The sequence below is a fragment of the Poromitra crassiceps genome (genome assembly GCF_964638095.1).
Source record: "Poromitra crassiceps genome assembly, chromosome: 27".
NCBI lineage: Eukaryota > Metazoa > Chordata > Actinopteri > Beryciformes > Melamphaidae > Poromitra > Poromitra crassiceps.
Window position 1 is genome coordinate 2,798,625 of NC_139650.1, and position 17,348 is coordinate 2,815,972.

At 44.7% G+C, this 17,348-nt stretch overlaps 1 protein-coding gene across 1 annotated transcript; it reads left to right on the forward strand.

Annotated features, from left to right (window-relative positions):
- Positions 1-3,802: 3,802 nt before the first annotated feature.
- Positions 3,803-16,328, forward strand: LOC310799134 (E3 ubiquitin-protein ligase MARCHF9-like; the record flags this gene model as incomplete). Its single annotated transcript, XM_083661700.1, has 4 exons — positions 3,803-4,135; positions 11,049-11,204; positions 13,669-13,861; positions 16,006-16,328. 4 exons carry the CDS (start codon positions 3,803-3,805, stop codon positions 16,326-16,328), a joined length of 1,005 nt encoding a protein of 334 aa, XP_083517826.1.
- Between the last annotated feature and the right edge of the window lie 1,020 nt (positions 16,329-17,348).

Here is a 17,348-nt window from a genome sequence, read left to right on the forward strand (position 1 = left end):
AACTACAGGGGCAGGGGCTGTATTCTAAAGCAGTGTAAAATCCCCCGTATGATACATAGTAACTCCAGTGTAAACTACAGTACACATGTGGTGCCTTGGTACCCTGTATACTTACAGGGTAAATTCACTTCTTGTGCGCCGTACTGACCCTGTAAGTACAGATTTAGTTAAGTACAGGTGTGGTACCCTGTACGTACACCGTAAGTGTAAATTCACATCTTGTACCCCATACTTTCCCTGTAAGTACAGGTGTGGTACCCCGTTCTTACCCTGTAAGTACAGATTTGGTACCCTGTACTTACAGGGTAAATTCACTTATTGTACCGCATACTTTCCCTGTAAGTACAGGTGTGGTACCCTAAGTACAGGTGCGGTACCCCGTACTTACCCTGTAAGTAGAGATTTGGTACCCTGTACTTACAGGGTAAATTCACATCTTGTACCCCGTACTTACCCTGTACAGTAAGTACAGGTGTGGTGATCTTGTTACCCTGTACTTACAGGGTAATTTGCGGGCTGTATTCTAAAGCCTTACCAAATAGGATTGTATTTACTTGAATTATTTTCCAGTGTGCAGGAATGCACCCAGGGGATTGTGGGTATCTGGTCATCAGTGCCACCTCACGTTAGCTATATGTGCATCACCCAGAAATGTTTACTGTGTGTCAGTCTAGCAGAAAACACATGGCCTGCATATTCCAACTCCATCTACAATGATGATGAGAGAGGGATCACAAATGGGAATCAACGAGTCTTCAGCAGCAGTGCACCAGCACCTCAAAAGTGACTGGGCCTCAGTAAAGGCTGATGTACACTCTCACGTGGTCTGCATGATGTGCATGTCAGAGACTCAGACAAGTGGTTTGGTTGTGGCTGTCTCTATAAGAAAGTCCAGTTGGGCAGTTGTAGGCTCCACATGTTCGGCACAACTAATGCATGCATTTGGGATTCGGTTTGTGAGATCCTCTTGCTTCTTGCTGCATGCTATAGAAGGAAAAAACTAGACCCTGTCAGTGTCGTTCCTTGGAGGCAGAAATAATGGGGATGTGCATGCTCAGTGACAGCGGTGTCCTCACTCTCTCGCTGGCTGGGCCACAAATCTGAAACAAGGCATTCAAAAGGCTGTGCTGCTGCCCGAGACTGCACTCGGCAGGAGGTAACTCTTTGAAAAAGTGTATTTGTGTGACTTCTGAAATAGGGATTTTTATTCAAACCATTTTTTTTATTGTCATCATAATAATAGATGTGTTTACATAAACTCCTCAAAAAAAGTTTGGAAACTTGTGTTTGGTTGATCATATCTCTGCTGTTACTGTATCCTCGGTAATTGTATCTTATCTCATTGGAAAGCCTGTTCGTTTCCCTTTACAATGATGTCTCATTTGTAAGCATCCTGCATTTGTGGGATGAGCAGCACAGCTGTTTAGGCGAGTAGTGCCAAAGTTAAAACTTTCAAATTGCCCTGCCAATGTCAAACAGTGTATCATCCTGTTAGTATTGACTGTTGTTTTGAGTTGTTTTGGGGGATTGATGATTCAACTCTCTAACAATGAACAAAACAAGACATATTTGGCAATTTGACACAGATCCGGGGCATGTTTGGAGCAGACACCAAATTACCACTTTGGTAGAGAGCAGCACGCAGCAGGATGCTCCAGGTGCTGCCAACCAGGTGTTGTACGTGCTAGAGTGACCAACACAACCATGTTGGCTGACCTGCGACGAAATCCTGGTTGAGGAATGCAATTCCATCCCACAGCAAAGCGTGAGCAGTGAAAAATTGCCGATGTCTTGTCCAAGGTACAAGTAGAGGTATTTTATATACATCTTAAAACATGACTTTAGGGGCTCTTTAAACAGAAAATCATCCCATAAAGCCTAACTATTTCTCAGACTGACTGTGACAAAATAAGAACATGATATAGCCTATGACAGTATTCAGTGCTTGGAAATGGCACATGAAGCTAACAATGTTGTCCAATAGGGACTGCTCAAAACAAGGTGTACCAAATTATTGAATACTTCAAATAGTCACAAAGCCTATATGATTGTGAAAGAAAACTGCAACACCAAGGGAGTACAAGTAGTACATGAAAGATATAAGGCAAAATAAATAAATATAACATTATTAGGCCTACTTCCAGGATGCTTTTACTATAGATGATTTTGTGAATGGGGGATAACAATCTTTTTAATTAATCCACAATGACCCAACCAGGGATGGGTATTTATTGTTCTGTTCATTGCAGGCAGGGAGAGAGGGAGAGAGAGAAGGGAGGGGGGGGGAGAGAGACAGACAGAGAGAGAGAGAGAGAGGGAGAGGGAGAGAGAGAGAGAGAGATAGTTTCTCAGAGTAGCTACTGATTTTTGATCAGCCGATTAATGTCAGCACCACGTGGCCTCCACGTCACATGACAGTCAGCACCTTGGACAGCAGCCTCTTCTCTGGCTGTCAGCCCGCTGCCCTGCTATGGACCAGTCTGCTCCACGGCTGCACGGAGGGAAGGCTGCTCCTGTTTTAATGTAAATCCTCTGGACTGGACCATGACAATGTTATAGACAAAACAAGTGTGTGTTTTCAGCTGGCGTGGCTCGGAGCCAACTGGAAATCACGTTTGGACGCCGTCGAGAGAGGAGGGAGGCATCGCGCCAGGCATCGCTACACAATGTGAAATGGCATTTTGATTGTTATTGATTGGTGAAGGCCTTGCCACGATTTGTTGACGCTATGTTGCTGTGCAGACAGCGCCGCTGTTTGTAAGGGGACTCGGAAGGGACAGTTGATGATGTTGCCGCTTCGTGTTTTCAGGGAACCATTATCTCCGTTGTCCTGATTTGTTGCGCAGGGATGCTTGGGGAAAAGAAGAAAATTGGCTCTGGAAGTTTCCGTGAAATGGATTTTTATGATTCTTTAGATGTTATTCTCGCTCTTTAACGAAATGCGAAACCGTTGGATTGTAAATGGGCTCTCGGACCTGCGTAGGGGAGGAAAGGTGTGGGACGACCAGCCAAAAAAACACAGCCAAGAAGAAGACACCAGGGGAGACGTGCTAACATGCCGCTGAGAGACAACAAAAGATACATGGCTGTCATCTCGCGTCATTTGATTTTCCCCTCCAGGTTGACGAGAAACTCACATATAAATCGGAATTTACATAGTTGAGGATTTAATATAATCCCCCCCCCCCCACACATACAGTAGCCTACACCCCCGCTTTCTGCCCGAGGAAGAATAGGCTGCAACATTTTGTTGCGAACGTTGGACAGTGCTATTTTAATAGGTCTACACCGGGGTTTGAGCCGTAGGCTGCTGAAAGAAGAAATACTGGACTGACTGACAATAGGCAGGAGGAGAGGATGCATTTGGAGCCTCTGACTCTTGACTGTTATGATTACAGTTCGGGGCTTTCAGCCTCCATTGAATCCCAGAAGAAAACGCCTCTACCCATGAAAATAAATGCTTCCCTATTGGCTGGATTGTGGTGCACATGCTATGAGAACAGGATATGCAAAGAAGAGCTGGGGGCTAATATGTTTTGACCGAGATTTCTACCCAGTGTTTTAAAAAGGATGTGAGCTATTACAGTCCACTTGATTCAAATTGTTCAGATGCAAATAAAAAATAATAACAACAACAACAATAATAACAATAACAACAACAGTAATAATAACAATAATAACACCTACAGCCTGATGATCGACCTAACTGTTGTTAATGGAGTCAAAGGGAAGCTGAAGGCTGTTTTGCTTCACAGAGCAGCGTAGGCTTACTGTAGGTCTGGTTCAACTAGTTCCAGTAAGAATGTTCAAGTACCGGATCCGCATGTTTTTCAATGAACTGAAAGTGTTGGTACTGATGCGGTCTGGATCAAGGACCGATACAGACACAGATCCAGACAGACGAACCAGGATGCGAGGCCTGGGTATAGGAGGCTGTGGGTGGCCCCCTTTGGACTGCTCCGACCGGGACGACGAGGAGGAATACTATGGCACAAACCCCCGGCCGCGGAGCCTGGCGTTTGAGGAAAAGGATCCCGGCAAACTCCAGGGAGGCCTGGATGCCGTTTCGCTCCCCAGCCTCACAGATGGGATGCGCTCACCGCAGTGCCGGATCTGCTTCCAGGGCCCTGAGCAGGTAAACTTTGATGATGATGATGATGATGTGTTACTTCATAGATTCAGGTATTAGGGTCCTTCTCTTTTTTTGCCTTCACCCCTTCCACGGAGGTCAGAGGTCAGGGTCAGGTGCTCCAGAATAGGAGCGATCGATCTGGTGGGCGTTCAGTATCTTGCTCAAGGGCACTTCAGCTGGGCCGATGCCTGCTGCTGAATCCGAGGCTTGAACCCAACTGGTCCTCCAGTTGAAGGGAGTCTCTCTTAAACCACACGGTGCCAGGGCTGGACTGGCATACAGGGCATTTGCCCGGTGGGCCGACCTGCCCTGTTTGCCGGTCAGGGGGAAAAAAGGAAAAGAAAAAATAATTGTCTGACCGGCCCATAAAGCGGGTAGATTTTGTGTTTTTAGGGAGTAGCATGGTTGGTATGGGGAGCGCGAAGGTGCGTGGTGTCGTGTGTGGTCGATTGTGGTGGGGGAGGGGTCTGACTCAGAAGTCAGAACCTCCGGCATGGGAGGTGGATGTTCTAGCGAGGAGGCTAAAACCCATGGACCCTATAGCGTCTGTCACTAGAGCGTGAGCGAAGTAAGGATGACTCACTGCACAGCATGACCACTGGCTCCCATTACACCCAGTTCTCCCTTCCATCGCTTTTTGGGCCAAATGGTCAAGAGAAATGAATGGGACAATCAAAACTGAACAGCAACATTCCACGAAAACGTGTGTTTTTCCTACGTTTCCCCATGTAAGAATCTAACATGTCTCTTCATAGCACCAGTTCAGTTGATCTGCGGTGAGCAAGCCACCAAACAAACACGAGGTTATTTAGTTGAATCTAGCAATAAATTGATTCTTGAAAATTCGTAACAAAGATGATGTTTAGTGTGGCCATGCTCATTACTTCAATACCAAACTCTTTCAAATATCTGCACGCAGCCAACTCTGCTCTCAGGACTGGGGAAGGTAACAACTGAGGCGGGCCAAACAGTCACCACTCACCAAGGGTACAAATAAGCAGTTTGTCATATGGGGATTTCAGTACCTTCACATTGAGCTGTACTTGTTCAGAATTTGGTCAAAGCAGTGGGCGAAGTTCATAATGGGGATCAGCGTCTCTGTCAACCAGGAGTTCAGAGGTCAGGCAGCCAAGGAAACAAGCCCAGATCGATCATTATAACGCGAAATGGCTCAAGGCTACACCAAATAAAGAAATAATCTATCAACACTGATCTGCAAATAGCACTGACTGTACATGCTGAGAGGGACAGGTGAGAGTTGGCTATTATCCATGACTGTGTGAAGCAGTGAAGTCCTGGCAGCAAAAGAATCCAACATCTGCTGCACAAAAATTAGGCCGTTTCAAGGAAGGTTTCAGAAAAAGAGAGCAGATACAGATTCCTTCAAATAAGCGTTACACATTTATATTGAGTGATTTTCAGATGCGAGAGGAGGTAAAGGTTCAGTGACCCATCAGCAGGACAAACCTGTGATCCTTCCATTAGGGGACGGTCACACTAAGCACTACTCCACCCACCCATACATTTAGCGTGTCAATCTAATCGTGTTAAGGTCAACAGGGAATCTAAGGGGGGTACAGATATAACAAAACAAAGGAAATTGTCTTTTAAACGTTTTTAAGTTTGTCAACTGATTCTAAGAAGTGGAGGTCTGAATGTGTCTAATCAACCCTGAAAAGATACATTTGCCTACAGAAGGCCTCAAGAACTTTGTGCTATGTGCATCCCTCAGATATCCCATTAATCAAAGATCTAGCACACCGATGGATGTCGGGTCCCACCACAGTGCAACAAGACAGAAAATACAGTGTGATATACAGCAGTGTCATACAGCAATATAGCAGTGTCCTGTCCCGTTTGGCGGCCTGAGGGAGTCAGTCCTGCACTGACAACACAAACCTGCCACCAGATGTCCTGCCATTTTTTATGGAGGCTTGAAAATAAGTCTAACCAAAGTTCAAGTTCAAGCAACTTTATTAATCCCACTAGGGGTAATTGGATTTGAGTAGCTCTATGAGCAGTATACAGTTATACAAAAACACAGAATCATCAAACATACAAACTGTACGCCAAGGAGTAATGTGGAGTAACACCATAAAAGGGACAATGCAAAGTCAAAAGTATAAATAAATGGTACATAAAACGTTCCCACCCATACAATCTATGAAGCATTTAAAAGTCTGATTGCAGAGGGAATAAACAATTTAGAATGACGGTTAGTTGGTTGGTGGTTTGTTAGTTGCAGAAACAATTGAGATCTGTTGGTTTCACACCAATGATCTTGGAACAGATTTTTTTACAGTGCTGTAAGAGTAAGGCTGTGAAACCAGTACACGAAAGAAAAGCTCAAGAGACTCCCAATAAAAGATTCATAAAAATGACACAGAATGAAAGGCCTGACAGAAAAAGAATTTAGTTTGCGGAGAAGGTGACTTCTCTGCTTTACAATGGCCTCAATGTTCTCATCAAACTTAAGATGGTCGTCAAATAAAAAAGTACCCAAATATTTGAATGATGTGACAATTTCCACCTTTTCATTATGCTATGTCTAAAATCAATAATCAGTTCCTTGGTTTTTAGACACATTTAAGTCACCAGGAAATACAATCAGAGAGAGCATTCTGAACCGGGAGTGCAGCGCAGTGTCATCAGAAAATACGACCAAATAGCTGCCCTGCTGAAGGCTCCTGCAACAGTTGGTGTAGAAAATGAAGAGGGTGGCCGAAAGAACACCCTTGCGGCGAACCAGTGGACATAGCCACTAGGTGTGGGAATCACCAGATGCCCCCTACGATACGATATTATCACGATACTTAAGTCGCGATATGATAGTATTGCGATATTGCGATACGCTAGTATTGCGATATATTCAGTATTGCGATATTGCGATATATTGTGATTTATTACCTTTTTTCAACTGCAAATTATGTCCCCAAAGGTAAAAACTTTGTCAACATCTGTTTTATCTAATGAGATCAAGTTTCCAGTCTGTTCATCTCACTTCAATCATTTTTATTGCAATAAAATGGGATTGTCAAGCAGACAGAGTGACCAACACTGTCATAAAAGCCTGTCATAAATGTTGCATGCACTTGACATTTTGTATAATAAAATATCACAATACTTGACATTCGATACGATACGATATATTGCCCACAAAATATCACGATACTAATGCTGTATCAATTCCCCCCCACCCCTAATAGCCACAAAATCTGAAAATAACAAGACACAAAAGATGCAAACTATCTCCAGATCGTGGCATTTAGCAGGGATAGACAGATAAACATGTAAAAATGCATTTTGTTACACATTTCAATTACTCATTTATATTCAAACAAACTCAACATGCTGACATGAAGGATGAAAGTATAGCTGGGCAAACCAAACAGCATTGCAATTGTTGAGGAGAAGCTGCCAGACAGAAGATTGTAAAGTAATAAAAAGACAATATCAAAGAACCCTGTCACAAGTTGAGATAAACAATATAGCTTAAATACAAGGCAGACAAGGCAGATAAAGGAGCTATGGCAAGAGAGTATATAAACAGTATAAGATAATTCATTGTTTTAGTCACAGCTGTGGTGTCTGGAGTTAATGCTGATGTAGTCTCGCTGGCCAGCCTCCTCTCCCTTCCGTCCGATGAGTCTGGCGCCACAGGTCTCCATAGTGGGATTGCGATGGGCGGCGCTTAGCGGCAGTGGCCTTGGAAAATAGTTTCAAACAATCCAACTTGCCGTTTTCAGCAACGAGCAACGAGCTAGGTTTCTGCCGTTAGCTTGCTAGCTAGTTAGCGTTGTTGTTTTCACTGCGGCGGCAGGGCACTATTTACAGCGACACACAGGGAGGAGGGAGCGGAAGCCGCTCTGATTGACATGGTCGGAGCCAATGACAGAGCTTGTAATAAGCCGGGAGCCGACATCCGGCTGCCACCGAAACAGTTGCTCCAATGGGAGAGCAGAGTAGAGCAGGGGAGGGTTTATCCCAGTTATGGAGACCTGCGGCGCCAGACTCCTCGGACGGAAGGGAGAGGAGGCTGGTCAGCGAGACTAAGGCTGATGTGAAGAGAAACATGTGAGATAGCTTCAACAACAATGACAATTTGGAAAGAATGATTAGTTGTGTTGTTATTGTTAGGAAACATTACGTTAGCACAAGTGCTAATGTAGCATTAGTGGGCAGTGGTGGCCGAAAGCTTAGAGAAGCGAGCTTGTGACCGGAAGGTCGTCTGTTCAATCCCCGGGACCGGCAGGATAAATCTGGGTGGGGAACGTGAAAAGGCAGCGCTTGCCCCTCCCTCATTACCACCACTGAGGTGCCCTTGAGCAAGGCCCTAACCCCAACCGCTCCAGTGGAGCTGCTCAGTGGCCAGCAGATCAGACTGTGGTTGTACTGGTCAGCTTCCACGTATGAATGTGTGTGTGAATGTGAACAGGGCGCTCTTGAAAAAGAGAGCATTGCTCTCAGGGAGACTCCCCTGTATAAAGTAAAGGTAAAAAGAAAGCAGTGCTGTGTAAGGGGCGGGTTACCTTTGTCTGACATAACAAGCTGTTCTCACTCCCAGCGGTCTTGAACGTAACGACAGTCTGAGGTTTAAGTAGGTCACAGGCGCGCTAGGGAGTAGCCTATAGCTTTCCTGACTTGCAACTTTCTCCTCACGAGGGAGCTAGTTCGAACCCCGACCCCAAACCATAAAACCCAACCAAGTTGCTTTTGTTGCCTAAACCCAACCAATGTTTTAGTTGCCTGAACCCACCCAAGAATGTGTTGCGCATAATGAAGGAGGGGGGGGGGGGGGGGGGGGGACTCACAGTGTCAAGAAGCTGTAGTGAGATGTGCACCCAGGAGCTTGGCAGATGAACTGAAAAGGCCCAGAAAAGAAGCAGTCTCGCAAGAACAACAGCTGGCAATGAAACCTGAACTGTAGAGCAGGGGTTTTCAAAGTCTGAGACTATGTGGGCCTCCCCCCCCAGACCAAACCTGGGAACCCCCCCTCCACCCCTTGCTCAATTCCTGGATGCCTATGGGATCATGCTTATGTTATTTGATCCCATAGACACTCAAGAATTATGTCTGTCTGAAGGCATTCATCTGTTTCTGACTCTGGGAAAAAGTGGGGGGAAACTGTCAAATTCCCCACTGCATCTCTCAACTATCTCTTGAACCAAATCACACAAATTTAGGCGATTCTAATTTATGTGATCTCCTTTTGATAACTAATGTCATATTTTTTCACTTCCATTCACTGAGCCTCCCCTGAAACGGCTTGGAGACCCCCCCTGAGGAGGCCCGCCCCACCTCCCACTTTGAAAACCTCTGCTGTAGGGTAACTGTAACAGTATAGGATACATTGCCATCTATGGAAAAACACACCATCCCCACGTAAACAAAGGGCGGTGGAACAGGTATGTTGGAGGTATATGCCAAAAAAACAGTTTTTCCACACCAAGCAGATCAGGAAGGTGTAGGAGAGGGAGAACATTAGCTGGGAAGATCTGTGGTCAACCACATGGGTTAACTTCATCATCATCAAAGAAACATAGGCTACTGTTACCACCACCACCCCAAAACCTGGACCAGTGGCTAAATGGAGACATTACAGCCAATGGAGATATCCACCGTACTCTGTGACAGCAGTACAAAACAGATGGAACAGCAGTGGAGCAGTCTGTGCACATTACTGACCCGTAGCCTTGTGATTACACTCTGCCTCCAGGCTGAGCGCTTGGGAATTAAATCACTCCCGAGTAAACACCAACATTCAGGTCGGTAATAAGTCCGCTGGGCGCTGAACAGAAAATTCCTCAAGTTTACACAAACACTTATACAGTTTCCTTTGTATGGCACCAATTACAACATTATTATATCTTTCAATTGAATAGCCGAGCGTATTTTGAGGAATATATCAGTAAAAAGTGATCAAGACAGCTATTCAGGTGCATGGAGAGAAAAGCATGAAAATAGTCCAAGGCTGATTCACTGTCACAGGTCTCAACTAGCCATTTTGAAGGTGATTGCTGACAGCTCCCTTCCCTTTATTATTTATATATTAGCTAGGGATGCACGATATATCGGCAATCATATCAATATTGGCCGATGTTAGTCATTTTTTTAACATATCCACATCGGTCCGATGTTGCAATGTTAATACGATTATCGGTATCAGCCAAAATTCTCACAGTGAGAGGAAACAATCTGGTAAATCTATGATTTATGGGCTTTTCAAAATGTTTTGGAAATAAAGTAATGCATTACTTCAAATTCACAGTGTTTACGTGTGTTTTTCAGTATGGACAACATTTGATTATCATAGAAATGTGTTTTTATACAGATCATATCAGCATTGGTAAATATTGGTTATCGGCCAAAACAGCAATGTTATATCGGTTATCGCTATCGACCAAAATTTTACATCCCTAATCTTAGCCATTATTACATCTTTAAAATCCACAAAATTTGATCTAAATTTCATGTTGCCTTTTGCAGTCAATTTTTGCTTAATTCACCTTTTTACTTCATTTGCATGCATATTTCCATGTGTATGAGTAGAGCGGGACACTACTCACACCATGGGTCCAGCCAGGGTTATTCAAGTTGATTTTGGGTGTGAAAGGGAACCTGAGTTGCCGACTTGAGGTGGGTCGGATCAGGGTTGGACAAGGGTTAATTTCAGTGTGAATTGACAAAACAAGGCTTATACATGGGTCAAGTAACCAGCCTGGTCTGATTCTGGTCGTTGGTGTGAACGTGATATAACACTATCAGCGTTAGGGATTTGATTCCCCCTGGTGCCACCCATGCTAAAACTCTTTTCATGGTGCTGGCCTGGAAAGCACCTTGGATAAAAGTGTAATACAGACTGAAAATTGCAGAAGCAGCAGCCAGTCTGAATACAGTTGTTGTCTGTGTCCTGCAGGGGGAGCTGTTGAGCCCCTGTCGCTGTGCCGGCTCTGTGCGCTGTACCCACCAGCCCTGCCTTATCCGCTGGATCAGTGAGAGAGGCTCCTGGAGCTGCGAGCTCTGCTACTTCAAATACCATGTACTGGCCATCAGCACCAAGAACCCACTGCAGGTACTCTCTCTCTCCCGCCCCCTCTTTCTCTCTCTCTCTCTCCCTCTCTTTCTCTCTCTCATCTCTCTTTCTGTGTGCATGACTGTGTGTGTGTGTGTGTGTGTGTGTGTGTGTGTGTGTGTGTGTGTGTGTGTGTGTGTGTGCGTGTGCATGCGTGCGTGCGTGTGTGTGCGTGCGTGCGTGCGTGCGTGGGGGGGGGGGAGGCATCAGTCTCTCTCTATCTCAATCATTCTCTTTGGCAAACACTCCCACTGAGGCACACACATTTAAACATACGTATACTTAGTGGAGTAGGAGAAAATTACCCAAATTAGACCTGCCCTGCTAATATGTGATGTGTGCCATGCATAAACTATTAGTGCCCTGCTATATGTGACGTGTGCCATGCATAAACTATTAGTGGAGCACACCGGCAGAAAAATACACTATATGTTGTATACGTGGTAATTGCTTGCAGGCGAGGCCATTCGGCGGTTGCATACCATCTCTTGATTCTGACCAATCACCTATTCCCAAAAGGAGGCACGTCGCCATTGCACGTTACAAACTGTAACTGACCATATTTGCCAACATTAGTTTGGAGTGAGGAGCCAGTGGGGACTGTAAGATGGATTCATACTGTTTTATAATGTGAAGGAGAAAAGAAGATTATTATGAGGGCCTATATAAGGAGGTCAAGAACAAAGAGGCTGAGTTGGCACACGATTGAACCAAAGTGTGTGGCAGTGGCACATGGACGGCAGAGGATCACCGAGTGATTTCACACATTTATGTTGGAGCCAGAGCCGTGTAGATAGAAGAGTCCCGACATCTCCATTCACTCCAATGGACCAGTTTTTTTCTGGTAGTAAAAAAAAAGCAGCACTGTCGAGTTGCAGCAAAATAGACAGTTTGTGTTGTGCTTTGAAAGGGTTTTTCATCCCTTGAATCAAATTGTACATTATCAGCTTTATTTTAGCATGCAAAAGTAGCGCGCGCGAGACCCATTCCTGGCTGTTCATTGGCTAATGAGTCTTGCACTTTGGTCCTCCGCTGACGCCACTCTCTCACTAGAGGACACTAGTTGGAGCTATAGTACATTACATGCTGTCCAATCACAAGCCTTAATCTTTAGTGAATCTGGGCAATAAAGCATCTGTCTCACCAATGATATATTATGCAGCCATTCTGAATGGAACATGCCTTGACAAATAGGTGAGTGGAAGCCTGGCTATTGATGGAGGCCATTAAACCCCACATTAATCCTACACTGAGCATGCGAGGTCCAGAACCTCCATTCTGGAGGGAGAGAGCAAGCAGGCTATCTCACACTATAGCAATTATAGCCACCTTACATCCATCAAGTCATTTAATCTAGTTATTGAAGCTTCACAGCTCTTTTCCTTCTCTTTGGAAAATCTTCATTTGGTTCTGGATTAGTGGAGTGATGTGCATTCTACGCGTATGTGTAGAAACCTCAGCCATTATGGCCTGCGCTCTCAGGATATCATTCAGACGCAGGTCCCGAGAGTCAGAACTGAACTGGGTAAAAAGACGTTTAAATTGTCTGCCCCCTCCACCTGGAATGATGTGCAGAAGGACTTGAAACTATCAAATCTTATAGCTCTGGGGGGAATTCAAGTCAATCTTAAGAGACAGAGAAATGAGTTCTCTTGGCTCTTGCGATTGCCCTGCGGTGTAACCTCACTGTTGTTTCCTGAGTGTGTGACTGACTGTATTTTATCTGTTTATTTTGTGTTTGTGTGTATTGATGTAACTGTCTTTATGCTGCCGTTTTGGCCAGGTCGCTCTTGGAAAAGAGGTTTTTAATCTCAATGAGTTTTTTTTACCTGGTAAAATAAATGATATTGATATTGATTGATTGATTATACTTAATTTCACTCACTCCACTGAATCTCTACTGGAAACAAGAGTGGCAGAATTGTTGCTTGTTTAAGTCATATTTGAAGACTGAAAATGAGAATGTTACGATTTTGCAATGCATGCTGCCATAGAGAAGCAGGGCCAAATATGGCCTGTTGAAGTTGGACTGAGTTCAAAATTGTGTAACTCTTCTATCTCTATGGCTCTGGACATCTTGCCATGCTTCAATCGATTGGTTTGAATCCAAACCATCAGCGGTTTGCACCAATCAGCGTCCTATCAGCCAGCTATGGGCGGGCGATGCCAGCGAGTGCGAGGCCGTGATGGATAGACAGATGGCTCATCCAATCACCTGCCAGTTATTTTTTGAAAGTGCACACCCTTTGAAACGGTTTCCCGATGACTCGTTCCCAGGTGGTTATGTGAAAACAAACCATCTGGCAGCGTCAGGTTATGCAGCACAGTGCTCTTTAGAGAGGATTCTGGGCAGCCGCCTGATTTACATCGATTTCCTGGAGAATAAAGACACATAGTCGAGGAGCAGCGAATTGCAACACAGGCCCTCAGTCTATTTTTGTCTCGCTCTCTCCACTCTCTCCAGTGGCAGGCCATCTCTCTGACTGTGATTGAGAAGGTCCAGATTGCCGCCATCATCCTGGGCTCTTTGTTCCTCATCGCCAGTATCTCCTGGCTGGTCTGGTCCTCTCTCAGCCCCTCAGCCAAGTGGCAGCGCCAGGACCTCCTGTTCCAGATCTGTTACGGCATGTACGGCTTCATGGACATAGTATGTATAGGTAAGACACCGGCGGCTGCCATGTTGTGTTACTGTATTTCAGAGGAGCACAAATCCAACATGTGGTTTGAATATCATCAGTCTGGGTTTGATTTGTCACATTCACTGATTTGACACCCACTACTTTAAACTAAAGGGTAAGTTCACCCCAAAATGAAAATCCGGTGATTATCTACTCACCCCCATGCCGATGGAAGGACAGGTGACATTTTTTTAGTGCACAAAACTGTCCTGGAGTTTCACAGCAAAACACTGTTGCAGAACTCTCCTAAGTGGCTGGTCACCAACTTTCAAAAACTTTCAAACATAAAAAGCCTCCTACTGCTCACCTGGCAATAATGCAAGTCTCTACAAGCCCTGAGATGGCAAGTTGACTTGAATAGATGTCATTTACACTTCTTTTTAGCTGCGATCGTCACGTGACTTTTTGTGACATCATTTGCCCCGGAAGTAAGTTCCGCATTCATTTTCTCCATAGACATTTGGATAAATCCTTATATAACCAGTTTTAAGGCTGGAACCAAGCCAACCCGTGACCTACTGAATCACGAGTGACCATAAAACACTCGGTTTAAGCAAGAACATTTTGTTATTTGTTGTTTTGTCACTTTTTGTTCTTGCTTAAACCGAATGTTTTATGGTCACTCACGACTCTCTGGAAGACTGGTTGGCTTGGTTCCAGCCTTAAAACTCGTTATATAAGGATTTATCGAAATGTCTATGGAGAAAATGAATGCCGGAACTTACTTCTGGGGCAAATGACGTCACGTGTGTGCGTGTGTGTGTGTGTGTGTGTGTGTGTGTGTGTGTGTGTGTGTGTACGTGCCTGCGCGCGCGCGCGTATGTATGTGTGCGTGCGTGTGTGTGTGTGAGCACGTGCGCGCGCGCGCATGCGAGTGTGTGGGTGGATGGATGTGTTGTTTTTTTTACATTTTAAAGTTGGTCACCGTTCACTGCAACTGTTGAGAAGAATTCCACAACAGTGTTCTGCTGTGAAACTCCACAAATATTTTGCGGACTAAAAAAAACGTCACCCGCCCTTCCATCGGCATCGAGGTGAGTCGATATTAACCGAATTTTCATTTTTGGGTGGACTTATCCATTAAATCACTTTTGAAAAGATTTGTATTTTTCTGCAAGCATGGACAAACGCCATCTGTGGCGCATGAGCCATTTCTGTTCCGTTCTGTCTCTCTGCCCGTCTGTATTTTCTTGCCAAGTCATCGGTTTCATACAGCACATAATATATCTAACCAAACAGCTACATATTTGAACTGTCGTGTAAATCATTCCAAAAATATCCACAGACCTGTCTTGCATATCCAGTCGTTTTCATGGAGTTTAGAGCTTGTGGTTGCTTGTAGGCTCCTTTCCCCTATATACAGTATGTAAGGGATAATGTATATTGAGGCGGTGATTACGGGGGAAATAATGACCGACAGGTGGATTGAGCCCGACGCGCCAGCGTCGGGCTCAAAAAAATCATCAAAAATCACCACAAAAAAAATCACCTGAAGGTCATTATTTCCCAGTAATCACCGCCTCAATATACATTATCCCGCTTAGAACACGGCCTACAACTAAATCATTCAATAATCTGACAAAAATAATTATTCACATAGATTTTTTAATAGCGTTTTCAACGACAAAGCGGTGTCATTCGTAATTGGCACACAAGACACCACAGCTGCAACTGGTTGGCCTAATTAGTAGTGTCTTGCTGACAAAAAGCTCTTATCAACTGATTAATCCAGGTGTGGCAGAGCAGCGGTCGGGTTGTCGAGAAATAATGACCGGTGAATATTGTTGATTGACCAATCAGAATCGAGTATTCAAGAGAGCCGTGTTCTAAATCCCTATATATCCCTAGAAAATGTGTTTCTGCCACCCTGATGACAACGTTATGTTGAAACGTCCATACGCTTAAATAAATACAAGCTCATCCATTGTGGCGATGACTGTGCTGCTACTTTATATCCATTTTTATTTGTATTCCAGTGACCTTTGAGTTTGCTCTTCTGGTCTAACATGATCTGTTCCCCCTGCTACCCGTTTTCTAGTGTTTTCCAACACTCATCGAACTAACGTGTCTGTGTCCAGTATGTAATCCTGTATACCTCTAACCTTTCTCCTCTGTGCCTATAGGCCTTATAATCCATGAAGGATCATCTGTTTACCGGATCTTTAAGCGCTGGCAGGCGGTGAACCAGCAGTGGAAAGTTCTGAACTATGAGAAATCGAAGGACTTGGGAGACCCCATGAGCTCCAGCCGCGGCGCGAGGAACCCTCCTCACGGCGCGGCTGTCGCAGGCGGCGGCGGCGGCGGCGGCAGGGCGAGTCGGCACGTTCGGACTATCCTCAACCACCACTGTGGCTACACCGTTTTGTACATCCTCAACCAGCTGAGACCCAACAATCCACACATCAGTTCCAGCCATGAGGTGGTCATGAGGGTGACCACTGTATGAGGCCAGTTCCGGCCACCAGGTGGTCGTGAGGGGTGACCACTGTAGGCGGCCCGGGCTACACAGAGGAAAGGGCTCCGATGTTGAAGGAGTTATGGGACGTAAAGGGGTTGATAGACCCTTTTCACGGCGGCCATTTTGTGTCGAAAAGGCAGGATAAACACAGGTGCGAGCAAAACACTAATGAGGGTTTCCAAATGCCAATCGTGGAAGTTTGAAACCCTCATTAGTGTTTTGCTTGCACCTGTGTTTACCCTGCCTTTTTCGACACAAAATGGCCCCCGTGAGAAGGGTCCATTGGGGCTTGATGAAAAGTCCTGACCTAACCACACAAACACTGCCGTTTAGTTCTGGTCCCGTATTTGCTCTCAGATTCTCCCTCCCTAAACACAAGGGTCAGCTCACTCTTTATCTGAGTCTTTATCTGTTAAAGACAAATACAGCTTTCATTCCAAAAGCTGTGTACCACTGTTGCCACCATTACAAAAGTTATAAAAAAAAGTCCAAGCCTAAGGGCATGTGTCCACATAGTGTTTGTCAGCATTATTATTATTATTATTATTATTATTATTATTATTATTATTATTATTATTATTATTATTATTATTTATTTATTTTATTTTATTTTTTTGCGTGGAAATAACGCTAACCACTCTGCCAAGAGAGCTAGCTCCCTTGGCGGAGTTGGCGAGTGAGTTGGACCAACTTACTACCACTCGGGACTCACGAGGAAATGGCACTGGTGCTCAGTAAAAAAACGCTATATGGACACAGCCTAGTGGGGGGAATGTTCTTGCATCGGCTGTTACACATTTTCCCACCATGGCCGCCCCCATCATTCATTTGACTTATTTCTTAGGGTTCTCCATAATGAGCTGTCTTAACTTAAGGCATACATAAAAACACATAAAACACACAAAAGAGTCAAAACAAAAAAAAACGAAACAAAAAACTTTTTTGGGGGGGGGGGGGGGGGGGGCATGACACAATTGCTTATAATATCTAAAAGTTCAATACATCTTT